This window comes from Aulonocara stuartgranti (genome assembly GCF_965226115.1).
Source record: "Aulonocara stuartgranti genome assembly, chromosome: 22".
Classification (NCBI taxonomy): domain Eukaryota; kingdom Metazoa; phylum Chordata; class Actinopteri; order Cichliformes; family Cichlidae; genus Aulonocara; species Aulonocara stuartgranti.
The window spans coordinates 18,563,473-18,585,418 of NC_138957.1; the positions used below are offsets into that span (position 1 = coordinate 18,563,473).

A 21,946-nucleotide genomic window follows, 5' to 3' on the forward strand; every position below is an offset into this window, starting at 1 on the left:
AACATCCACAATGAACACGCTGCAAAAGACTGCCATGCATTTACTCTACATTGATATTAACCTTGCTCAATAAAATGTGCACATTACAAATATTTTGTTTAATACCCATTAAGTTTATAACTATAACTATTTGTTCTACACTGAAAAAAAGGGACTGGCCATCTCTTGGATATATGTAAGCATCTTGCATGTATTTAACGCAATTGCCTCATGTTTTAAAGATAAATGTAACTATATAGTGTAAAAACTACATGATATGCAGAAAGGGTGTATTAAATTGTTCATATCATGTTCAGGTGAAGTAAGTCAATAAGATAGCAACGTTAAATCTCGTGAAACCACGCGTGATTTCATCTCGCGGGCTTTGGATCGTGGTTTAAAAAATGCATCCATCTCAGTCAAGTCGAGCAGCCAACTCTACGTTTTTTGGTATGTCTTGATTTTTTGAATTAATATTTACCATATTTCAGCCAAATGTAGTTAAACGTCTAGAGTGTCGCCATGTAACATGCTAAAAAAGAGCCGTTAGCTTATTTGCTGTTTTATCTGTTGTCAAAGAATTGGCGCTTTTTCATTTGAATTTGTCTTTGGCACAAGAGCCGTAATATCACATTAAACCTAATTACGAGGCACTCATAACATAATTTGGTTTTCTGTGTGAATAGATTTGCCAACTGACTCTTCAGTTACATTGTGTATTTACTGCACCGTGGTGTTAGTGAGATTTTGGACATTGAACAGCTTTAGCTAATATCATCAGTGGCATTATGCTAGCTTACATCCCTACCCCTCCTGCCCTCACCTGCTGTCCTTTTGTTTTTGTTTTTTTTTTGCTGCACATTGAGAGACGACCTCTATTCTGCATTTCACCAGGAGTCAGCTGATGGATTGTGGGTTCAAGGTGTTATGGTAAGAAAGTATATTCTATTTTCGCTTAAGGTTTCTGTAACTTAATTATAATAGGTTTTTTATAATTATTAGGTGCATGCATACTCAAATAGACCACCCTATTAATACAACTGAGAAATCCAAAATCTGCCATAGGTTTAACCTGTATGTATTGTCAGAAAGGTGATTACTGGACTCACATTAATGCACACTTGAACTAAAATGAGGTTGTAACTTGTGGGTTCTTGGGTTGCAAATCAGAAACAAACATCTTTGGATTTTTTTAATCCCATAAGATCTGGAAACACAGTTTTTATTCAACAAAACATTACTGATTAACCAAGCACAGTGCCTGCTGTTATTTCAAAATAATTTTATGTCATTTTAGATGAAATGCAGCATTCCAGTGCATCCCAACCATGCATACAGTCAAGGTTTCTGACGGAGCTGAGTTTCTCTCTGACAGTCTGCTGAAAGTGTTTGCAAAGTGATCGGGGGAACAGGGCACAAAGCTAAAGGATGTAGCTGCCATGATGACAGTAAGAACTTTAAAATTCTTTAACTACAAAGTGTATATGTATTGCATTAGGTCAGTAAAAGATTTTTATGCTGCATCCATTGAAACAGTCAACTATTACCCGTGAGTACTGATTCCACCGAAAGGATGCCATAATTTTCGTTATGCATTTACTGGCCCACTGAGAAAAATTTATCTTTTTAAAAAAATAAATGTTCTGGAAACTATATATCCATAAAGTTGATGTCAAACAGAAACTTTTGATATTTCTTTGTAGATGCTGGTGTTGCATGTTGACTGGTTTAAGTTTTTGTCTGGGATCATTTTCTTCTGTGCTACTGAAAAGTTCACAAATCTCTGTTTTCTTTGTTATAATACTTTAGGATGACATTAATGCTCAAAGGGAGTCTCATCAAAGTGCTCCGCATCCGTGTGAAAGACAATTGCAACATCTTCTCCACGCAGGAGTTCATGGTGAGTGTTTTATGAGTAGATTGTGGCTTTGCAACATTTAAAAATGCATTTAGTTATCCACTTGATCCTCATTGGACTGGTTAGGACCAGTAGTCCTCTTTAATAATTTGAAGTTCACATGAGGCCTGGTAGTGAACTCAGCCGCCGGCCCTTGAGGCCCCACCCCTGTATTAGGGGTCACATCAGTGTGAAAAAACTTTAAATTTGTCATTCTAGTGAACAAAGGAAAATCCCACCAGTATTTACATTAGCTTTTGTTTGAAAAAAAAAAAAGACCAACAGCTAACCAAATTGTGGGGCTGAAAGTCTAAATTCTAACATCTTCTGAGTGACAAAACCTGGATTTCTGATGGGCCGGTGTCTTTCTAACAAAAACTAATGTAAAGCATTTGAAATTATTATGTTTTTCACTCTGTCTTAGAAACTCTGTTAGACCATGAATGGCAGCATGGCAGGCCACTCTTTGGCTATAGCTATTTACTATGTTGCTTGCATTGGTTTAAATTACTCTAACATTAGAACTGGTAGATTAAAAAGAGATGAGTTTAAAAAGGAATCTTAAAGAAATGTTTTGTGTTTAACCAGGACTTGACTGAGGCCACTGCACAGATTGAGAAAACCACAATGAACATCTGTCTCCAGAGGATGCACCAGGCAATGACTTTTCTGATGTTGGCATCATCATCGAGGGTATAGTAGTTCTTCAAGATCTGGATAACGTGACCTTTGCAGTAGCCATGCTGTTTGGACCTTTTTTTATTCCTTCAAAATGAGTTACCCATCACAACTCTGCTACACTTTTGAGGTGATTCAAAGGGTGGTAATGGAGTTGGATGCAACTCAGCTCTCAAGAAAAGCTCACAACTGAGACAAAACTGCTCCTGCAAGGAAAGCTCACTGTTATGCATGTGAGGTGACCAGCTCTAGGTGAGAGGACATTTAAATCTCACACTTGTTCTGCTGCATTTTGAAGCTCAATTCCAGAAACGGATCGCAGGGTTCATTTTTATAAACTCTGCAACTGCCATGAGGACGAGCTGTTTTTGTTGTTGTTGTTTGTTTTTCCTTTTGCTCTGTACAGCATTTTGGCAGCATTTTTAAATTTCTCTTTGTATTTTTTCTTTCTTTTACTAGTGAAGAGATGTAGCATGAACAGTTATACAGTCTAAATATCCCATATGGGCCGTGTGAAATGGTATTTTCAGTTTCATTCAGTTGAAGTAAAGAACGTTGAATATTTCTAAGTGTGCTGTTTTGAACCAAGATGTCACAGTATGATCAGTGCTGTAATTTTTGACAGTCACTGTATCAATGTTATTTTTGCATCTCTTGAATAAAGGTTTTGACCTGCAGGTGCTAATTTCTTTAGTTATTGGGGTAAAATGGGTAATGTTAATAGGAAGGTGTTTGCCAATTCAGTAACCTAATTTAATGTTAATGGAAACTAACATTACCTCAAATTGTTTAGTTATAATTGTTGTTTAACTGAATCTTGACGTCAGAGGCCTTAAATAGAATGTTTTGATTTGTTCTTTCCCAACATTTTTCAAAAGAAACAGTCTAATTTCTTTGCTGTGATTGATTCCAGAGAACACGGAAGAACTGACATTATTTAACTGTTGATTTATATAGATTCAGTGGAGGAGTAATGTCAGTTTAATTCTTTACCTACTGTCAATGCAGTGAAATTAGACATTTTGTTTTGAAAGGTTACTGGTGGATGCCAGCAACCATCTTGGAAGAGAACAATACAATCTGTTATAAGGCCTCCATTTGAAAATTGTGTATTTGATGCTAGAATATAATAGCAAAATGTAATTTGAAGATAACATGTAGCATTTAAGTGACCAAGTAGTATTGGGTAAAAGTTATTGAATGGTGTTGGGATAAAGTGAGAAAATTGTGAAGGATTAAAATATTTCAAGAGCTCAAATTACTTCATCAAAACATGTTTAAGTCACATTTTATCAACACAAATTGCACAGGTTTATTGAACATGAATAAATTGTGTTAATTTAACTCAATTGTTTAAGTTGCTGCCAAAGCAAAACATCTGTGTGCAACAAATGTCCACCATTGAATTAAGTAAATCCAACAACATATTTTTTTCAGTGTAGTCCTGTATTCACATATCAAACAATGGTTTTGCAGATCACGTGGATATATTTATTTACACAGTTATGTTTGTGTCTTTCACCTGTGATTGTAGACCTTTTACAAAGCAGTTTGTGGAAATAATATAAACTGGTAGGCCCATTTAGTAAAAACGAAATCTCTCGGCGTGTGTTTAAAATCATAATAAAGTGAAAGGAAAATGTCTCAGTGTAGTGTTTGTTTTTAATTTGAATCTAGAAGTTGCCAAATTAATAAAGTTAAATAGTTAAAAGAACTAAATTTGCCTTTCAACTCAATCAGAAGTTTGACAGTAACTCGAAATTTGCTTTTAATCATGTCATTTTACATATGCATATAAAAAAAGACATAGTGTGACGACATGACGGTGTAAGTGTCCAAGCACACACATAATCAGAGACATGTTCGAAAAAAAGATATCTGATCTTTATTACAACGACATGACAGGGGAATCTCATCATGAAGCTTACATTCATTTCAGACACCATCCTTCCACAGTCCTCTGATATATTTTTCCCCTGTTATGGATACCATATTGCCCTGCCCTCCCAAAAGGATGAAAATTGTATACATGTTAACTAGATATAGAAATCTTTGTGATGCACAGATATATCCAAGTTAAATTAAAACAAACAAAAGAGACAATCCATACAAAATTGCCATACAAAATATCAGACAAATAAAGCGCATTCCTGACCATCCCTCAAAGTTTCATAGCACAGTTTTAAAGGTACTTATTTGAAAACAGTCATTTGACCAGTTTAAAGGCACACATTGGCGATAGGGTGGAAAGCAGGAAACAGGCATGACTCTGATATCAGTTCAGCAGCTCTTTTTATCAGAAAGAGATAAAAACTGATCTCTGTTCAGTTAGCACAGAACCTAGTACACAATGTACATAATCTATTCAGTGACCACATAGGGGCACGAGGTTCATTTTCGACTGCTTTTGGAGACTGTTTAAAGCAATGCGTGATAATCACCTGTTGCACCTGCGGTTCTTTCTCTTACAACATATTTATCTCAGGCGAAAAGTAAAATCTAGCTCCTCTCAAAAAGAGAAATCAAAGGACCTGAACGTATATGGCAGCTGAACAGATCATGTATCCACTCGACTCCCCCACCCCCCCAACCCCAACACAGCCATCTACATCTTCTTTCAGTTCCTTGTTGTCATGGTTACACAGTGAAGCAACATTACTGCAAGGCCTGACCAGAAGAGCTCCAACTCTTCAACACGCCTAACTGATCTGTCCTGAACAGACTGCAGTGAACAAAGACAGAAGAGGGGAAACTGTCTTTAAACAGTTACAACAAAGTAATAATAATATGAATCTTTTATATGTGTGTGTACGTGTGTGTGTCCTGTATGGTACATGCACGTCAAATACCCTGAGAGCATGAGTATGAGTACTACAGCGTGCCCGTCAGTGTATTGCTGTCACGCCTGCCCTACACGTGTGCCGGTCACAGGTTTTCTCCGGGCTGATACTGTGGCTCTGTGGCGGTGAAGTAATCCTCCAGGAAGGACTGGAGGTACTCAAAGGTATGCCTCTCATCAGGCTCCCGCCTCCAGCACTGCAGCATCAGTTCATGGAGCGAGGTCGGGCAGCCCGGGGCACAAGGCATCCGGTAGCCCCGCTCCACCTGCTCCAGCACTTCACGGTTGTTCATTCCTAAAAAGAGACATATGCAGAGAGCGGGAATGTTGGCGTTTGAGAGAGAGACAAAAGTGCCAATGGATTCTGAAGAAAATAAAGATCTGACCACTTCCAGTATTGTAATTTATAAATGGTGCATAAACATCTGGAATTCTTTACATAGTAGATGTGAATGGTCTTAAAGTGAAACAGGTCTGTCCATTGGGGGGGTCTGTATATTTTGGAAAACTGTATAAACCCCAGTATTTCAGGACTTTTATAGCCCTCTGAATTTGAACCATGACACGTGCCAAAACAATCTTTGTGGGCCCCCGGCAACTTCAGCTTTTTCATCAACGCAAAATTCAGTTTAAAGGCACACTGATGGGCATCCAGTGAGCATTACGGACCTGTTATTTCAATCAGGAATGGTTTTAAATTTTTACGAGTGGAGTCACAGAACTTTATGATCCCCTCACATTAGTGCTCTTCAATTAGTCTCAAATTATTCTTTTTGACAGCCCTCTATAAGAGGTTTGTAATCACAGCCAGACTGGCAGTAATTTTCTGGTTTCTCTTTTTTTCTTTCTTTTTTTTTTTTTTTAAATATAAATGTTTTGTCCGTTTGGTTTTTCCATGTGGTACATACAGTACCAGGGAAGCACATAAGCTGCATGTTAGTTTACACAAGAGGTTAGCAGGTTCTTTAGAGATATTCTTCATTCATCCGCTGCGATTAGGTTTCTTTGAGACTGCTTTTCCAGATGGTTGATAGTGTATAAAAAATTTTAAGAATGTAGATGAAAAATAACCCCTGGGAATTTCACTGTGGATAAGGAAAAACCTGTTGCTGCATGTGAATTAAGAAACAGAGCAGTACCTGGATATGGCACACGTCCCTTAGTGATGAGTTCGGTTAGTAGGATGCCAAAGCTCCAGACATCTGACTTGATAGTAAAGCGTCCATATAGCGCAGCTTCTGGAGCCGTCCACTTGATGGGGAACTTCGCCCCTGAAACCATGGCAACACAGTGGAGATGCATAATCATATAATTAGGATAGGTTGTGTATAAAAATATAGACATGGAGGCAGAAGGAAACTGTTAATCACAGCATTGTGCGAGTGTGGCTCTTTTTCTTAGGCGCACACAGTTAATGTGACATCGTGCTACCTTGTCTGGCTGTGTACTCGTTGTCCTCGATGAGTCTAGCCAGGCCGAAGTCGGCGATCTTGCACACCAGGTTGTCTCCAACGAGGATGTTGGCTGCTCGCAGGTCACGATGGATGTAGTTCATCCTTTCGATGTACGCCATTCCAGCTGCAATCTGCACACCCACACAGACGACAGGTGCTCAGACCTGTGGTAGATTATAAGCTGTTTTCTTTCTTTTTTCCAGTGTGCCTGACTATAACTCACCTGTGCAGCCATGTCGACCAGCTGAGGCAGCTTCAGACTCTGCCCCTCTCCATCTTTCAAGAAGTCCAGCAAACTTCCTAAATTAAAAAAGTTACAGGTGAGGTACAGGTGGGATCACGACAGACTCTTATACCTGCTGCGGTCCAGAAAAATAAAGAGAATCTGGTTTTGGTAGGGATTCTGCGTTTTGTTTATCGGGGAATCAAGGGGGTGGGGGGGGCCCTTAACTCTGACCTTCCACTTCACACAGTGCCACCTTAAGTCACCATCCCTTCTGCTAATTCATTATTGTGTGGCGTGAAAGCCTTCGCTGGTGACTGCTTAGGTTTTTGTTCTTGGTAGTTTGTTTGATGCCAAGCAAGCAGGATATCTGAAAAATGTCCTTTTGAAAGATGGATGAAAGTTAGAGTGGCAGCCAATTAAAAATAATTATTAGTGCAGGTCTGGAAGTGTGGTCTACTTATTTATTTATTTATTTACTAGAAAGATTTCATTACTAGATAGGGAGTTTCTGAGAACCAGCTTTAATTTCCCAAGAACTACTGCACTTAATTAAAGAAATCTACCCATTGTTATTTGTTTATACGTTTATCCTGGTAATATCTGTATATTATTTTGCTCTGTCGGTGTATTATGATGACAAATTCAGAGGTTTGTCACCTCATTTAGGGAAGTAAAAGCCAGTCCAATTTATGGGGCGTTCAAATGTTCATTGAGGTTTCTACCTGCTGTAAGGGCAGCATTTCATATCTACAGTGTGTCAACCACACGTGGCGGTTTTACTTTTCCTGATACCTTGGCTCATGAACTCAGTGATAATGTAAATGGGCTCCTCAGACACAACGGCGTAGAGCTGCACCAGCTTGTCATGACGGAGTCTCTTCATGATCTGAGCCTCCTCCAAAAAGGCCTCGGGGGACATGGTTCCTGGCTTCAGAGTCTTCACCGCTACCTTGGTGGTGCCGTTCCACATGCCTGGCATACAGAAAAGCGTGTGTTAGCGCACACCTCAGAACCTGGACGAATGCACCTGTCTTTATGTCAGTGTGACACGGGGAAGGGTGCATATACTGTACATCCACTGTACCCAACAAATATGACAACACAAACACCAACACATACAGATGTAGATATCTGCCTGATATAAATATCTGTATGTGTGACAACAGGTACACAACATGCAGGCTATTTTGCATGCATATGACAGAGCATGCATGATGTGTGAGAGAGATGAAGAGGGAGGGAAGGGGGAGGTTCTGGTCTTACGTCAAAACCAGCAGCACTTGAGCTACATGGACAGACACAGAGCTCGGCCGGGCCTCGGGGAGAAACTCTGCACGGCTCAGAAAGCCAAAACGCTGGGATTTGACAGAAATTTCCGTAAGTGTAAATGCAAAAACATCTTTTTGGCAATGCCAGGTAATTCAACTGGAATACACATACTATCTCACATACACTGACATAAATGGCCATCAACAGGGCAGACAATGAGTGCTACCAACAATGTTTGCCACAGGACAGCAGCAGACACTACAAAGGACAATGACAGACAGCTTTCCCTCTGTGCCTCTAGAGGGTGTCAGAGGTTGGCGGCGTCGGTCTCACCCATCCACACGTCCCCAAAGCAGCCCTGCCCCAGCTTCTGTTGCAGGGCCAGCGTGTCCCTCGGTACCTCCCAGGCGTCCCGCCCGAGACCCATGGTGAGCGGGGTGGAGTTGGGACAGGCCTTTGTCAGGTAATAACACAGCCCGTCATTAGAGCCTAAGTAAGGAAGGAAGAGGAGGAGGAGGAGGAGATAGGTGGCAAGAAGGTGGAGATGGGGGGGGGTGGGGTTAAGAATGGATGAAGAAAAGGGGGTGAAGTGGTGGGTGGAAAGATGGAAGGAAGAAGGGTGGGTGGGAGAGGTGACAAAGAGGTGAAGTGAGATGATGAAACATGCACATGCAGTCACAGGGGACGAGGAGAACAACTTTACACACCTGGATGTAAAACACACTTTTTGAAAAAATTTATTAAGTATTTGCCTCAGAAAATGTAAAAACAGGTGCAGACTACATCTGACAATGATGTGTGCGTTCCTACGTCTGTGTGGTCTGATCCTCAGGTGTATTTGTTGAAGATACAGGAAGAGAGCAAGAAACACAGATCACAGGGCTTTACCGTGTTTGCTCCTCACACCAGAAATGTTTACTGATGTTCTTCGAACTCAACAAACGCTTACGTGTTATATGTGACTGCTGCAGTTTTAATGTGTTTTCATTCTGGTGTGCATCTGTTGTTATCTCGCCTCCTCTCACCCACACGCATCCCCTCCCCTTTGGCCCTACCCATCCAGACTTCTCCAAACTGGCCGTTGCCCAGTTTCTTAATCAGCTGGAGAGATTCACGGGGAATCTCCCACATATCCTTGGTCTTCACTGATAAGTCGGCCAGCTTAGGCATGCCCCGCTTACAGCTGCCAATCAAACGGCAGCACAGTCCCGCTGCTCTCTCTGCGAGCGAGAGGGAGAGACAAACAGGCAGGCAAAAAAAAAGGAAACAGGAGGAAAAGAAAACAGCAGGTGCAGAGATAAAGGAAGAACAAGACAGGTTGCTTATGCGCTTATGCAATTGACAACTTAACCGAAAACTAAAGGCGCAAGGAGAAATTCAGCACAACAGACATAAACAGACACTCTGAACAGCAGCAGCATGTGTAGATACAAAAAGGCAAAACAGGGACACTTGAGTTATGCTGATAAAACTGTCAGGTGGCTTCTGATTATCACAAACTGCAAAAAAAAAATTCAGTAGCAGCCACTAGGGGGCAGATTTATACTGACAGAGGAAGTACAGGGTGTGAGCCTTTCTTGTTACACAAACTCTAAATAAAAGGTTAAAAAGTCTGCAGTGATCAGTGGTTAAAGCACTCAGATACATTTAACAAAGTAAATATGATTAACCATGTCTCACAAACACATCATTACAAGTTTCCTAACTGTGAGGCATATCAAAATGTATTTTAAACATAGTACGTCATTTTTATGAAACGCCAAAGTGTAAACTCCATTTTAATGTTGCGGCTGTTGAGGTTTACCTCAGTTTGATAACTTGATAAGGAAGTTGGTAAAACAATCATATTAAAAGCTTAATATCCATCATTAATTTTTATTCAAAACACGAATCTGCAGAGTAAAGCAACGTAAGCCGCAAAAAAATGGAGGCACCACAGTGCTGCACGTGTGCAGTACTTTGGTTACTGCACCTACTTTCTGTGCCACTCAAATGCTCTAATTATGAGCATTTGAGTGGCACAGAACAGAATGAGATTGTAAATGTTGCTGATGCAGGTTTAAAGCCGAAGAGGCAAAAGCAAAAGAATGCTTTCACACTCCGAAGGAAAGGCAGAAAGGAGTGCACATTTCCTGCATTTCTGTTACCTTGGTAGTGCACGACCAACTGCTGCACGGTATCAAACTGTGATCTGGTGGTGATGTAGTAGCCGCCATTGTCTAGCTTACGAATCTTGTAATGCTTCACGTGGTCTCCCTTGTTGTCGTCCCAGTCACGGATGGAAAGAGAGTAAGCACCTGCAGAGAGGCGGGAGAAGGGAGAGGATTCAGATCTGTGTGTGTGTGTGAGTGAGTGAGTGAGTGAGTGAGTGAGTGAGTGAGTGAGTGAGTGAGTGAGTGTGTGAGTGAGTGAGTGTGTGTGTGTGTGTGTGTGTGTGTGTGTGTGTGTGTGTAGCCATCTCACCCTTGGTGGTCTCGCTCTCTCGTATGAGGAAAGTTCCCCTTGGGTTGCCGTGACCCAGCAGCTGTCTTTCCGCATCCTTCCTTCCCATCTTCCCAAAATACCACCTGTCACCACGACAACATCACACAGGTCACCCACAGAAAATGGCAAACCCTCGCTTGATCTCTGCCTTCAGACTACATGTCAATCACACAGCATAATCGCTCGCTTCAAACAGGGCATGTGCTACTGCTTGTGAACTCACTCCTCGGCTTGTATGGAGTCCACTGGAGCTACGTAGTTGGAGGGGATGTAACCAGAGTTGCCGGTGTCCAGAGAGCGAGCTTCCCACCAGTCGCCCTCTCTACAAAAGACACACACGCACATGTAAAATTCATCGTTTGCAAAACACCAGTGCTCAAAGGTTTTCGGTTACTGAGCAATGTCACTGTTTTTGAAAGAAAGATCTGTAGCTTTTATGCAAAATAACATGAAAATAAACAGAAATAAATGGCAGTTAATAAGAAAGCCACTACAGAAACCTTCATTCTAATTATGTTGTGCTGGTGAAAAAACCTATATAACCTCGGTAGCTAAGTGTCTAAAACAGCGACCTTTGTGGGTTCAATTCAGTTGCCATATGTATATATAACCCTTAAAAAACCCTCTCTCAGAGTGCAATGCTGAGAAACAAAGGTGATTCCAAGCAGGAAACACCAAAAATTCAAGTTTTTTATACCCCAGTGTGTACGACTGCCTCTACAAAACACCACAATATGGCTCTTACAGGTACTGTGTAATAATATTGCCAGCCAAGATCATACGAGGCATCGTTTTCGCAAACTAGAGACCCTGACGTACTTTACTTCTTGTTCAGTTATGCGCTGCAGTCTCACATTTCTTTCATTTGTTAACACTCTGGTCAAAGGTAGTTTGCCCTGTTCTTTGAAAGGAAGCAGTGTGTTACACATCATTGATTTTTTTCCTCTTAGATCAACAATACAGAAATGTGTCAGAAAGAAACTTCCCTTTGTGATACTAATCAAACACACGACCGCTGAAGCGGATTAGCTTTTCTAGTTATTTTGGGCTGTGCTAAAAGTACCGAAACAGGCTTTTTAACACAAGCACAAACACTTGAACACAGAAGTGGTGGCGAAGTAGGTTCAAAAACAGATATTAATTTATGAATAGTGACTCTATTAATCATTTATTGTCATTTAAAACATTTTTCATCAATGTTACTTTTGAAAAAAAATGTACGATTCTAAATTACCCCAAACTTTTGAGTTGTAGTGAATGCCTGCTGGGAGCAGCTGTGGTTATGTTTGATGAAGTGAAAAATGCAAATAACCTCTTGAGGGAAGATAAATTAGCCTTTTTTAGCAAACCAAATGATCTTCATGTAACTAAAAGCAAAACTAAAAGCATAGATCGGAAAGAAGATTAGCAGCTTAGGTGTGAACTTAGGTAAAAGAAACCCCAAAAACTCCCGTCTGAATGTAAATCATCATATAAATGGGATTCGGGATTTCTGAGCAGGGCAAAGTGTTTTGTTTTTTTTTTCAAGAACAAAAGATTGTCAGCATTGCCAGCAGCAGCTGAGACCTCTGGCAGTTCACGGTGTTAATGGGTGGTATTTAATTGCAGCCTGTGGTATTTAATGTATGCAAACAAAATTAATTACCTCTCAGAAGTCCTTAGTGATTTAATTTAACGCCTTTAACACAGATCACATTAACATTGTTTCATGAGCTCCTGACACAGATTGTCGTGTTTCTTAATGATGGAGATATATTTATGTGGGGTTTTTTCCGCTTTGTTTTTCATTAAAGCAATGTGTAAAAAAAAAAAAAAAAAGTATACTCACGTGTTGTTAATAATTTGGAATTTTTCTCCTTTTTGGAAAGTGAGGTCGTCCTCAGTGCGGGCGTCATAGTCGTACAGCGCTATAAAGAGAGTTACTCCACCACCTGCACATGTGTTCAAACAAGAAAGAGAATGGTTGGACGGTATCGTCAAGGTCTTTTGAATATGTCAGTGCAGACATAGACTGAAAAACAGCAGGAGGGCTAATACGATGTTAATTGTTTAGAGGGACTGTAAATTCATCTTTCTCACAAACAAACACACACAGGCTCAGCTCTACCTGTTATGGCTCCTGACCGCTGGTTGGTTTTGGTGTTGGGGAATGCGCTGTTGGACAAGAAGCCCTTGTTGAAGTCCGGGATGGTCTGAGTCGGGTCAGGACAGTATCGGCCCTGATTCAAGGCCATGGAGCTCCCACCTGCGTTGCTAGGAGACAGATCTGCTATGTCTGCTGCTTCTTTGGCAGACTTCTTCTGCTTGCAACAGGCACACCCCATGATAACCAGCACGGAGACGGCGTCTGTGAAAGCAACGCAGCAAAGCAGCGTTACAGTAACAAGACACAACTTTTTTTTAATGTGAGAAGTCAAAATCTTCTTTTTTCTTTTCATTATTTTTCATTTCTTTTAAAAAAAATTCTTGCATTCTTGTGAATATGTGCAAGAGAAAAGGTTTGCTAAGGCTAGACCAGAGTTTTTTGCGTTTTGAGGGCAGATGTCCTGGGAAGTGGGCATTGCAGACTCTCGCTGCCTTTAGGAGGACTGGGACCTTAACTGTGGTTTTCATGGCCAAAGTGTTTGATCCCCTCAGAATACTCAACATTTTGCTTTTTTTGTTGTTGGTAAAGTTTGCTAAAGCTTGCCTGTTAATGGATGCTGATTTTTATGGAATAAAAAAAAATTCAGATACAGCAGATTATAAAGCCACCTGAATGAGTGCCGAAACATTTTTATCCCACTGAAAATGCCACATCTAGATGAACAGAATCAACTTTCTTGGATTTGCTTTACATAGATGACTGGGCATGCATCGAGACAGCTTATACTGTTTAAGCAAGCAAACCCAAGAGGTGCGATCCTAAATTTCCCAAATAGTGCCCATAAAAAGCAAAAACTCTACTCGATTTAAAATGTGGCTCATCTCCCCTTCAGAGTCGTCTACTCATGCACCTCTACATGCTCTTACACTCAAAATGCTTGTTCTGACCTCGTTACGATGACGCCATATTAAAAAGGGAAAAACCTGGTGTTATATTTACTGCCTTTGCACTACTTAACACTTTACACTATTTGACTTCATAGCACCATCTTGTTTACGCTGATGCATGCACTGCAGGCAGCGCTAATAACGATGATAACGTTGAAGCTAGCAACGCCATATTGACATATGACGCGTACCACGAGCATCTACTTTCTTGTTGCATTACACGGCTGTCAGTGCATGTCGGGTAGATACGCGCGTCTGTGACGATTTTGCACACAAATCCTGTTTAAACTTTCACCAATCTCTAATACCAGCGATACGTTGAAAAGCCCTCAAAGAGACAGACCACATTTAAGTCCGCCTACATAATTTCCACAATCTTTTTATACAAGCTAAGACTTCAAACACAAATCAGTAGAAAGTGAAACCAACACAAATCAGCATACAGGGGGTTAAAAAAAATATGGAGAACTGTAAAGAGAGAAGTAAAAAAATTTTAATATAAAACTTAACTTCCCTGAACAAGGAAGAGGAGGAAGAAAGCAAAAAAGGGGTGGAGGTAGGGCGGAAAGGAGAAGTTAACTTATTCTCACCTGATGTCTTCCTCTGTCAGATCATCTGTCAATCACCATCGCAGCTGGAAAAAAAAAAGAGGGAAAAGGTGAGTGACAAGGGCTGGAATGAGAGAGCGGGGCAAAGGGAGGATGAGTGGCAGAGAAGCGGAAAGGGAAAAGGTGGGGGAGAATGTGAGCGAAAGCCTCGAGAGCGGTAAAGCATGAATAAAGAGATGTGTGAAGGCAGAGAGGTTAGAGAAAGAAGAGTCAGAGACAGCTCGAGATAAGGATAGACAGTGAGAGATGTGAGGTTAGCCACTTCCCTTTTTGCTTGTTTCGAGAGAGGGTATTCAGCCATTCTCTCTGGTCAACAGCTGTGAGTGTGAGTGTATGCATGCGCATTAACACGCCTGCTTTCTCTGTTCGAGCATGTGATGAAATAAGCCCATAAATGTCAGGATTACAGCAGAGTAACTGACACAAAGTGACCGTCTGTAACAGTGCGAAATGCCTTTGTGTTGATTAGCACGAATGTACGCAACCTTGACTTCCAGTTTCCAGCTAACTGTCAGGCGTTGCCAAAGCAAAAACCATCATAGAAAGGAATGTAAACGTGAAAAATTAGGTTGTTTCCAACATCATTTCTTTAGGAAAACCTAAATGAACCACTCAGCAGTTTATTAGTTTTGCTTAGCTTGGTTCAAAAGTTGGGAAATATGCTTATTCCCTTTTTAGAGAGTAAGCAGAGATTATCGAGAGGTCGTCATTTTTTCCAAATATGAAACCTCTGCCGAATTAAAGAGGTAGCGGAGGTCAATGAACAAAGAACACATTAAATGCCACAAAATAACTAAAAGAAGACAGAAAAACTGTCCCAGATTCAGTTTCCTTTTGGGATGGCGGCTCAGGACGTAGGACAAGTCACCTCCTAATCAGAGAGGGTTGGTGGTTCCATCCTTGGCTGTTCTAGTCTGCTGGTACTCAACTTTGAGTTTCTCCTGATGTGAATATTAGATAGAAAGCGCGCAGGAAAACGTGCTTGTAAGACTGTGTGTGAGTGAGACGTGTTGTGTGGAGCAGAAAAGTGTTTTGTAGGAACCATTTAATTTACACTGAGCTGGACAGCTTTAGCTTTTGGACTGTATGTCATAAAGCAAACAGTCGGGCTTTTCATGTTCTTGTTTTCTCTTTACAAGTCAACTAGAAGAAAATGGCCACCATCACACATCCTGGTCATAGTTTTTTCTCCCTGTTCTCAATAAAAGCGCACTAATAAGAGAGTTTTATCTTTGTAGTGTCATATAATGCAAAGTCCCTTCAGATGGCAATTTTTTGTTTGTTTTACCCTTCTTGGTTATTATGCGGTGGTCAAAAGATTAAACAGTGGTGCCCAAAGTTGCCTTCAAAAGACTATGAAATAATTCACATCAACTAGTTTTCTCTGAGAGCGGTTGTAGACCTCTTCATTAGTTTCAGCTAGGTGTAGCTATCAGACTGATAACTGTGTACACAATGGCCACGGGATACAAACTGGCAACCTTTGAAGAAAAAAGCTCCAGGCTCCAGCCACCCCACCTACTGAGGAATGTGGGGGAAGTCACACAAAGGGAGAACAATACAAGTTATAGCAGCATCAGCAGCAAAAAAAAGGTGATTTACTTTCATTACAGAAAACACACCAGAGGTCCAAGTGAGCAGCGTCAAGTTTGTCCCAGCAAACCTCTCCATCTTTAAAGCAGCAAAAGCTGTTCTAACCTACATCGAGACGACCGCGCTCAAAGCGAAAGCGCGCAAAGCCTCTATGTGTGCACAATCCTGCACACACACACAAACACTTATTCACTATCAGGCTGGCCATCATGAGAGCTGCAGGAAGTTAGCCCTGTTTGAGTTTCCTGTCCACCCCTGTGATCGCTCCCCCCTTTTCCTGGAAACTGAGGACAGAGTCCACACACACACACACACACACACACACACACAAACACCCACCCACCCCCAGTGCACACACCCAGACTTTCCTCTGTGTTGCTGCTGTTGTCTACTCCATGCCCACACCCCTCCGACAGCAGTCGTTCATTCTTATTCCCTTCACCCTCCCTTCAGCTTCTCCTTTCTTTGTGACAGTCCACAGAAAGTAGAAGTGGCAGAGGATGCAAAAGGACCCTTCTCCCTTTCATCTTTATCTCCATTTCGCCCTCTCCCTCACCTCATCTTCTTCTGCATGTCTAAGACTGACAGATGACCACAGGTTGAACTGATACAGTAACAGATAGGTTTTCACATTCTGGAAGTGTTTGCAGGGCGGCTGCAAAACCCATTGTTCTCAACTAGATAATCACTCTCTCATCCGCCATTTTCTCTGCACATAGAATAACATCTGATTATTAACAGGACCGTACATCTTTACACCTTAATTTAAAAAACAAAAACAAAAAAAGAACACATGCACACACTTGTGGAGGTCACACGGCACAAAGCACAGCCTAGAGTGAGGTGCAAGGCACGCAAGTGTGCTCCTACATACCAGTAAGTGACACAGTAAGATACAGATTTAAACACAAACCCATATGCGAGTGTATTTCCTCCTCGTTGTTGTTTTTTTTGTTTTTGCCTTGTGATAACATTCAGGGTTTTGGTTTCAGTCTACCATTAGGTAGATGAAGGTACTAGAGCAGACTATGAGTGTGGGTGTTTGGTGGTATTGGCAATGAGTGGTGAGGTGGGGGTTGCAGAGTCAAACTGATACCCTGCATATATGTCGTGACTTGTGTAAAAAAAAGCAGAGAGTGCGCTAAACACCAGCATGCGTAACGATCCAGCAAACAATCCAGTTCCTCTTTGACACCATAATGAAAAAATGAGACGGCAGACGCAAGAAACAGCTGTAAAATGAACGGCTTGCAGTTTTTACCAGATGTGTGTCAAGATTATTATCAGTAGGTCAGTCATATGTGCAGACACAAAACCTTTCACCTTATGCTCAACAAAATGCCACACTCTGATATCACATAGCACATCACATTTGACCATCCTATAAGTGCACTTCTTTTTGCATCTTCTTTTTAAAAAACGCAGGTGTCAAAACTAAACATCTGACTGGGTGCTGCATGTCAAAGCGGATTTTTTTAATAGCAGCTGACAAACATACAGAAGACACTATAATAAAACTCTGTGAAAGAGAAGCTACTTCCTCTGGTGGGGAGAAGCGCGGTGTTGGTTTGTGATACGTTTGTCTACAATAGCGGGGCCTTTTACACCATGTGCTAATCACTGATATCTGTTTCAGATATTAAAATCCTCGAGTTCTTTTCACTCACTTCATGTGCTACTTCGCCCAAACACCCGCATTTCCCCTCTCGATCATTGGAACGGTACAGTTTCGTTACACACGGTTTTCACTTGATTTCATTAAAAAAAAAGAAAAAAAAAGGTCGACAATAAATTTTTTTAAAAGAAACAACAACAAGAGGAATCCCTGATGACTTTTTAATGCCAGCTCTAACTGCAGTGAGCACTGCTGATTAAATTTCATTCATCTCCATTGTCTCAGACAGGAGACATAAATCTTGGAAATAGGACTTCAAAACCTGCGTACCTGCATTTCTGGGTCTTGCTTTTGTTGTTTTAGCTTAAACTAACCTTCAGGTAAACAGAGTGGGAGAAACCAGACTGTAAAAATACTCCTGCATTCGACATTTTACGATGTAAAAGACGTCAATGGCATCTTTTTAGAAATTCTTGCAAATGTATTCAAATTACAGCTTTCAGTCCTCAGGGTAAGTCTCTCCAGGCTCTTCCTGGGAGACCTCTGCAAGCAGAGTGAGCTGCATCCACAAACTGGCATCTTCACCTTTCTCTGCAGCTGTTCAGCGGGTTTAGATCTGAGCTTAGCTCGACCAACCAAGGACAGAGACAGATGCCTGTATTCGCATTCTTTATTGCCACTACTGAGCAGGTATACTCAGCTCTCAACATAATGTGGTGTAATAAATCTTCTGAGTTTCTTATTTTATTTTAAGAGGCCTTGCTTAAATCAAATAAAATGCTCTTACTTGTCCATTATATTCCATTCAGCTTCATGCTAGTCAAAGTCTTTGTGGTTCCACAGACCTGCATGCTACACAAACATACGTGATTATGCCACAAACTAAAGAAAAAGGGGTATTTCCACCAGTTTGTAAGACATACAGATCGTCGCCTTGCTGAAAGGTGTGGCCCAGTCTCATGGTGTTTCTCCACTGACCCCTATGCATTTGGCTACGTTCACTCTTCCCTCAATTCTGTTTCCCTGTTCCTGCCTCTGAAAATAAACCACCGCGCTTCACCGATGGGATGAGATTAGCCATGCTATGAGATTAGCCATGCTATGAGCAATGCATGGTATTTGCCAGATATGGTGGTTGGAGTTCTTTCCCAAAAGTTACTTTTGCTTTTTTTTTTCTCTCTGCCTTTTTTTCTCAGACTACTGAATTTTCTTTGTCTACGTGACAGACGAGTAAAAGCAAAGATGCGTAGGCATCTAAAAATACATGCAGCAAAATAAATACCAAATGTGACAGACTGCAAGCTCCTTTGACGACTGAGCACTCTGTAAACTTTATGTGCAAAATGTCTCCTCTTCGAGATTAAGTTAAGAATGTTAATCTGAGAATCAGTGGATATAATGTAGTCAAACTGCAAGCACCTGAAAAAACTAAGTCACACTTCATTGAGTACGGTCACCTTTACTTTTGATAAATGGAGATCTGCTGTGTGTTCACTCGGAACAATTAAAGGAAGCAAATAAAACCACATTCATTGCATTCTTACAGAATCACAATAACATCACCCTCCACCACCATCGTCACTCTCACAAACATCTAAAATCTGAAGGACACACCCTTTCCTGAACAGTGGACTGTAGATAAGCTGCTCCCAGCGGGAAAACTCACTGTAGCAACACACACACACACATACATGCACACGGTGTTTCGTATTCTTACACCAATTCTGCACCAATCTTAGACTGCCTCCACCCTTCTTCTCCCTCATCTCTCTTTCTTTACCTTCCTTGCACTTCACCTTTCTCTCTCTCTCTCTCTCTCTCCCCCCACTGACTCTCTCACCCATGGGCAGGAAACTCCACAGGATGCAGAGTGTGAGTGGGGCAGGAATGATAGGACAATGGGAAACAAGCTGTCACTGAACCCTCACACATACACACACAATAGCACACACACACTCTTAAACACAGGGAGACAGAGCTGGAAGGCAGCAGTGGAAAAGTAAGGTGCCTCGGTTATCGGGATGTCCTGTTTCCACATGATGTCATCATATCCTCCAGATACAGAGGCCCCGAGCTGGCTCGGCTGGAGGCATATATGAGCGTTTGCGTGCACTGAGGCTGAACACTTTCAGCCTGCTTCTTAAGAAATAGAGCATCACTGTCTGGTCCTTTGGGTTCATCATGAAGACTCTCCCTCGGATGACGGCATGGATGAAAACGTACAGAAACTTGTCAACTCGACCACACCGCCGCAGGGGTGTAGGGGTGTGTGACTATCAGGCTGCAGGCCTCATCTTGTATGAGTATTCACCTGTCACGGCCCTTCTCCGGTCCTTAAGAAAGCTGTGCGATGTGACTATGTCTTTTTCTAAACTTCTCACTAAAAAGCGCATCCACGCCCCTTTCCTTCCTGCCTTGCTCCAAGGCTAAAGACAGGAACTGACCTGGTAAAGAAACAGGAAGTGATGAAGTCCAGCCTTGGACAGCCTAATCCTGTTTCTCCCTGTCCAGCCCCTAAAAGATTTCTGGCCAACTCCCTTGCGGATATTTCAACGTTTTAATTTGTAATCTGTTACCTATCTGTAGCTTCCTGATCAGTGATTGGGGTGGGAAAAAAAAGGCATATACCTCCAACAATGAGGCTATGATAAAGCCACAGAAACCTCTTATACCTTTTCCTCAAGGTGGTTTCCTGTAGGCATGTGGCCAATTAGTCACATTTAGTGAAGGAATGTTTAACAGTCTCTTCTGGGTTTAGGCCTAAATGATGAACCCTATCCAGGCACGTTTTACCATAAATCCAGAGCCTGTATGATTTATTAAGCCGTTATTAAAGAAAAAGAAGAAGCTAAAAGGGCAATAACTAAGGTCTTATACTGGAAATGATCCATTTGAGAGGACCAATTTCTCTGGTAAATTCCGCTGTTGCAAAAAAAGAAAGAAAAATTGCACTATTAGCAAGTCTGATTTCTAAATATCACCCTCTGTGACATCTGAAGAGTGGAAGTAAGCTACTGGTAAACCCACACTTGATTAACTTCTCATAGCAAGTAGACAAACTTCCTTTTATTTCAAACAGATACCGACGTTTCTCAATTTTCACCAGAAGCTCAAAATCAACGACAGCGCCCTGTGGCATTAGAAAAGTGGAAAATATTCTACTTATTTAGGCATTCAGCTCGCATCCTTTTAAGTCGTTACAGCTGAACTTTGTCTCGAGTCAAGCGAATTTACTCACATATAGGGCTGAAGTTTAAATAGGACGCACAGCCCACCTGTTGAATGACCCCACAATTTGGTAGTAAAGCACCTGTTTGGTTTATTTATTTTCATTTTTTTTTGTTCGCTTTTTGTTTTTTTAGTCTCAAACACAGTAAGCCAGATGTGTTACACCGCTCTGATATTTACTTTGGAACAGAGAGCAGAAACTTACCTGACAAAAAGAAATCACTCCGGACAATCCTCGAGTCGGGACGCTCGGGGACGGAGGTGGGTGAAGCGAGAGCGCTGTCCGTGGGAGACTCGAAGGGGACACACGGGAGTGAAAGAGCCGCGCGCTGCTGCTGCCTGAGAGCGAGAGGATGAGGCAAGCGCGCGCCTCGGCCGGAAGGCTCGGAATGAACTTCACGCGCACAGCGAGGTCCACCCCACATAGGAAGAGAGTGCGTGCAGCGGACAGTTCAACAGTGTCGTTACGCTTAACAGAAACGATACATAGGAGCGTGTTCTCGGTAACTATGGCGTCAGACTGAGCTTACGGTCACGAGCTCAGCTTGGTTAAAACGTTAAAGGAATGCGCGCGCAATTGAGCTCACGATAAAGCAAACCGATAAGAAAGTTTTAAGATTTTTGTTTTGTAATCTCGAAAGAATGCGATAAAAAAAAAAAGAGAGATTATAAAACGCTCCGGTTCTTCAACAGTGTATCCTACACACAGCTGGGGGAGTGTTTGCAGTCTCTTCGTGCGGACGATGCTCAGATGAGGTGGTGCGCTACACGTTTAGCCAACTCGTGTGAACGACAGGAAGACTGAATAAGATGTGTGACATCCGCGTGCAAGAAGGCAGAAGTGCAGCAGATGCTTTTGGGAGTGTGGCGGCTCACTGTGCCGGCACCTTTCTGTCTGTGATCTGCATATTTCAACAGAAATCGGACAGATGTTATTGGCACATCGTTATAATTAGAGTTGCACAAGAAAAACTTACCTTCAAAAAGTTTTTTTAAGCCTTTGTCGCCATCTTGCGGTTTGTTAATGTAACTTAATTAGCCCA

At 41.6% G+C, this 21,946-nt stretch overlaps 1 protein-coding gene and 1 long non-coding RNA gene across 5 annotated transcripts; one reads left to right on the forward strand and one right to left on the reverse strand.

Annotated features, from left to right (window-relative positions):
- The first annotated feature begins 156 nt into the window (after window positions 1–156).
- On the forward strand, window positions 157–3,990 carry LOC309699397. Of its 2 annotated transcripts, XR_014274318.1 has the most exons (5): window positions 157–429; window positions 874–909; window positions 1,277–1,427; window positions 1,789–1,879; window positions 2,465–3,990. It is a non-coding gene; the product is annotated as an uncharacterized lncRNA (long non-coding RNA). The 2 variants fall into 2 exon arrangements; XR_014274319.1 differs by having other exon boundaries at window positions 158–909.
- A 426-nt stretch (window positions 3,991–4,416) lies between these two features.
- On the reverse strand, window positions 4,417–21,749 carry yrk (Yes-related kinase). Of its 3 annotated transcripts, none has more exons than XM_082521062.1 (13): window positions 21,109–21,749; window positions 14,450–14,493; window positions 12,934–13,173; window positions 12,655–12,757; window positions 11,050–11,148; window positions 10,806–10,909; window positions 10,490–10,639; window positions 8,676–8,831; window positions 7,866–8,045; window positions 7,071–7,147; window positions 6,825–6,978; window positions 6,533–6,664; window positions 4,417–5,688 (listed from the first exon to the last, which is right to left on the reverse strand). In XM_082521062.1, exons 3-13 carry the CDS (start codon window positions 13,148–13,150, stop codon window positions 5,480–5,482), a joined length of 1,581 nt encoding a protein of 526 aa, XP_082377188.1. In that variant the 5' UTR covers window positions 13,151–13,173; window positions 14,450–14,493; window positions 21,109–21,749; the 3' UTR covers window positions 4,417–5,479. The 3 variants fall into 3 exon arrangements, with proteins under 3 accessions (XP_082377188.1, XP_082377187.1, XP_082377189.1); XM_082521061.1 differs by lacking the exon at window positions 8,676–8,831 and adding an exon at window positions 9,398–9,562; XM_082521063.1 differs by lacking the exon at window positions 8,676–8,831 and having other exon boundaries at window positions 21,109–21,748.
- Between the last annotated feature and the right edge of the window lie 197 nt (window positions 21,750–21,946).

Bases quoted from the DNA above. Each gene is read 5' to 3' on its own strand.
- yrk (XM_082521061.1), bottom strand. From the start codon at position 13,150: ATGGGGTGTGCCTGTTGCAAGCAGAAGAAGTCTGCCAAAGAAGCAGCA. The intron at 10,910-11,049 runs GTGAGTTCACAA...TCGTGGTGACAG, and splicing joins GACTCCATACAAGCCGAGGA to GTGGTATTTTGGGAAGATGG. The intron at 10,640-10,805 runs GTGAGATGGCTA...GCCTCTCTGCAG, and splicing joins AGAGAGCGAGACCACCAAGG to GTGCTTACTCTCTTTCCATC.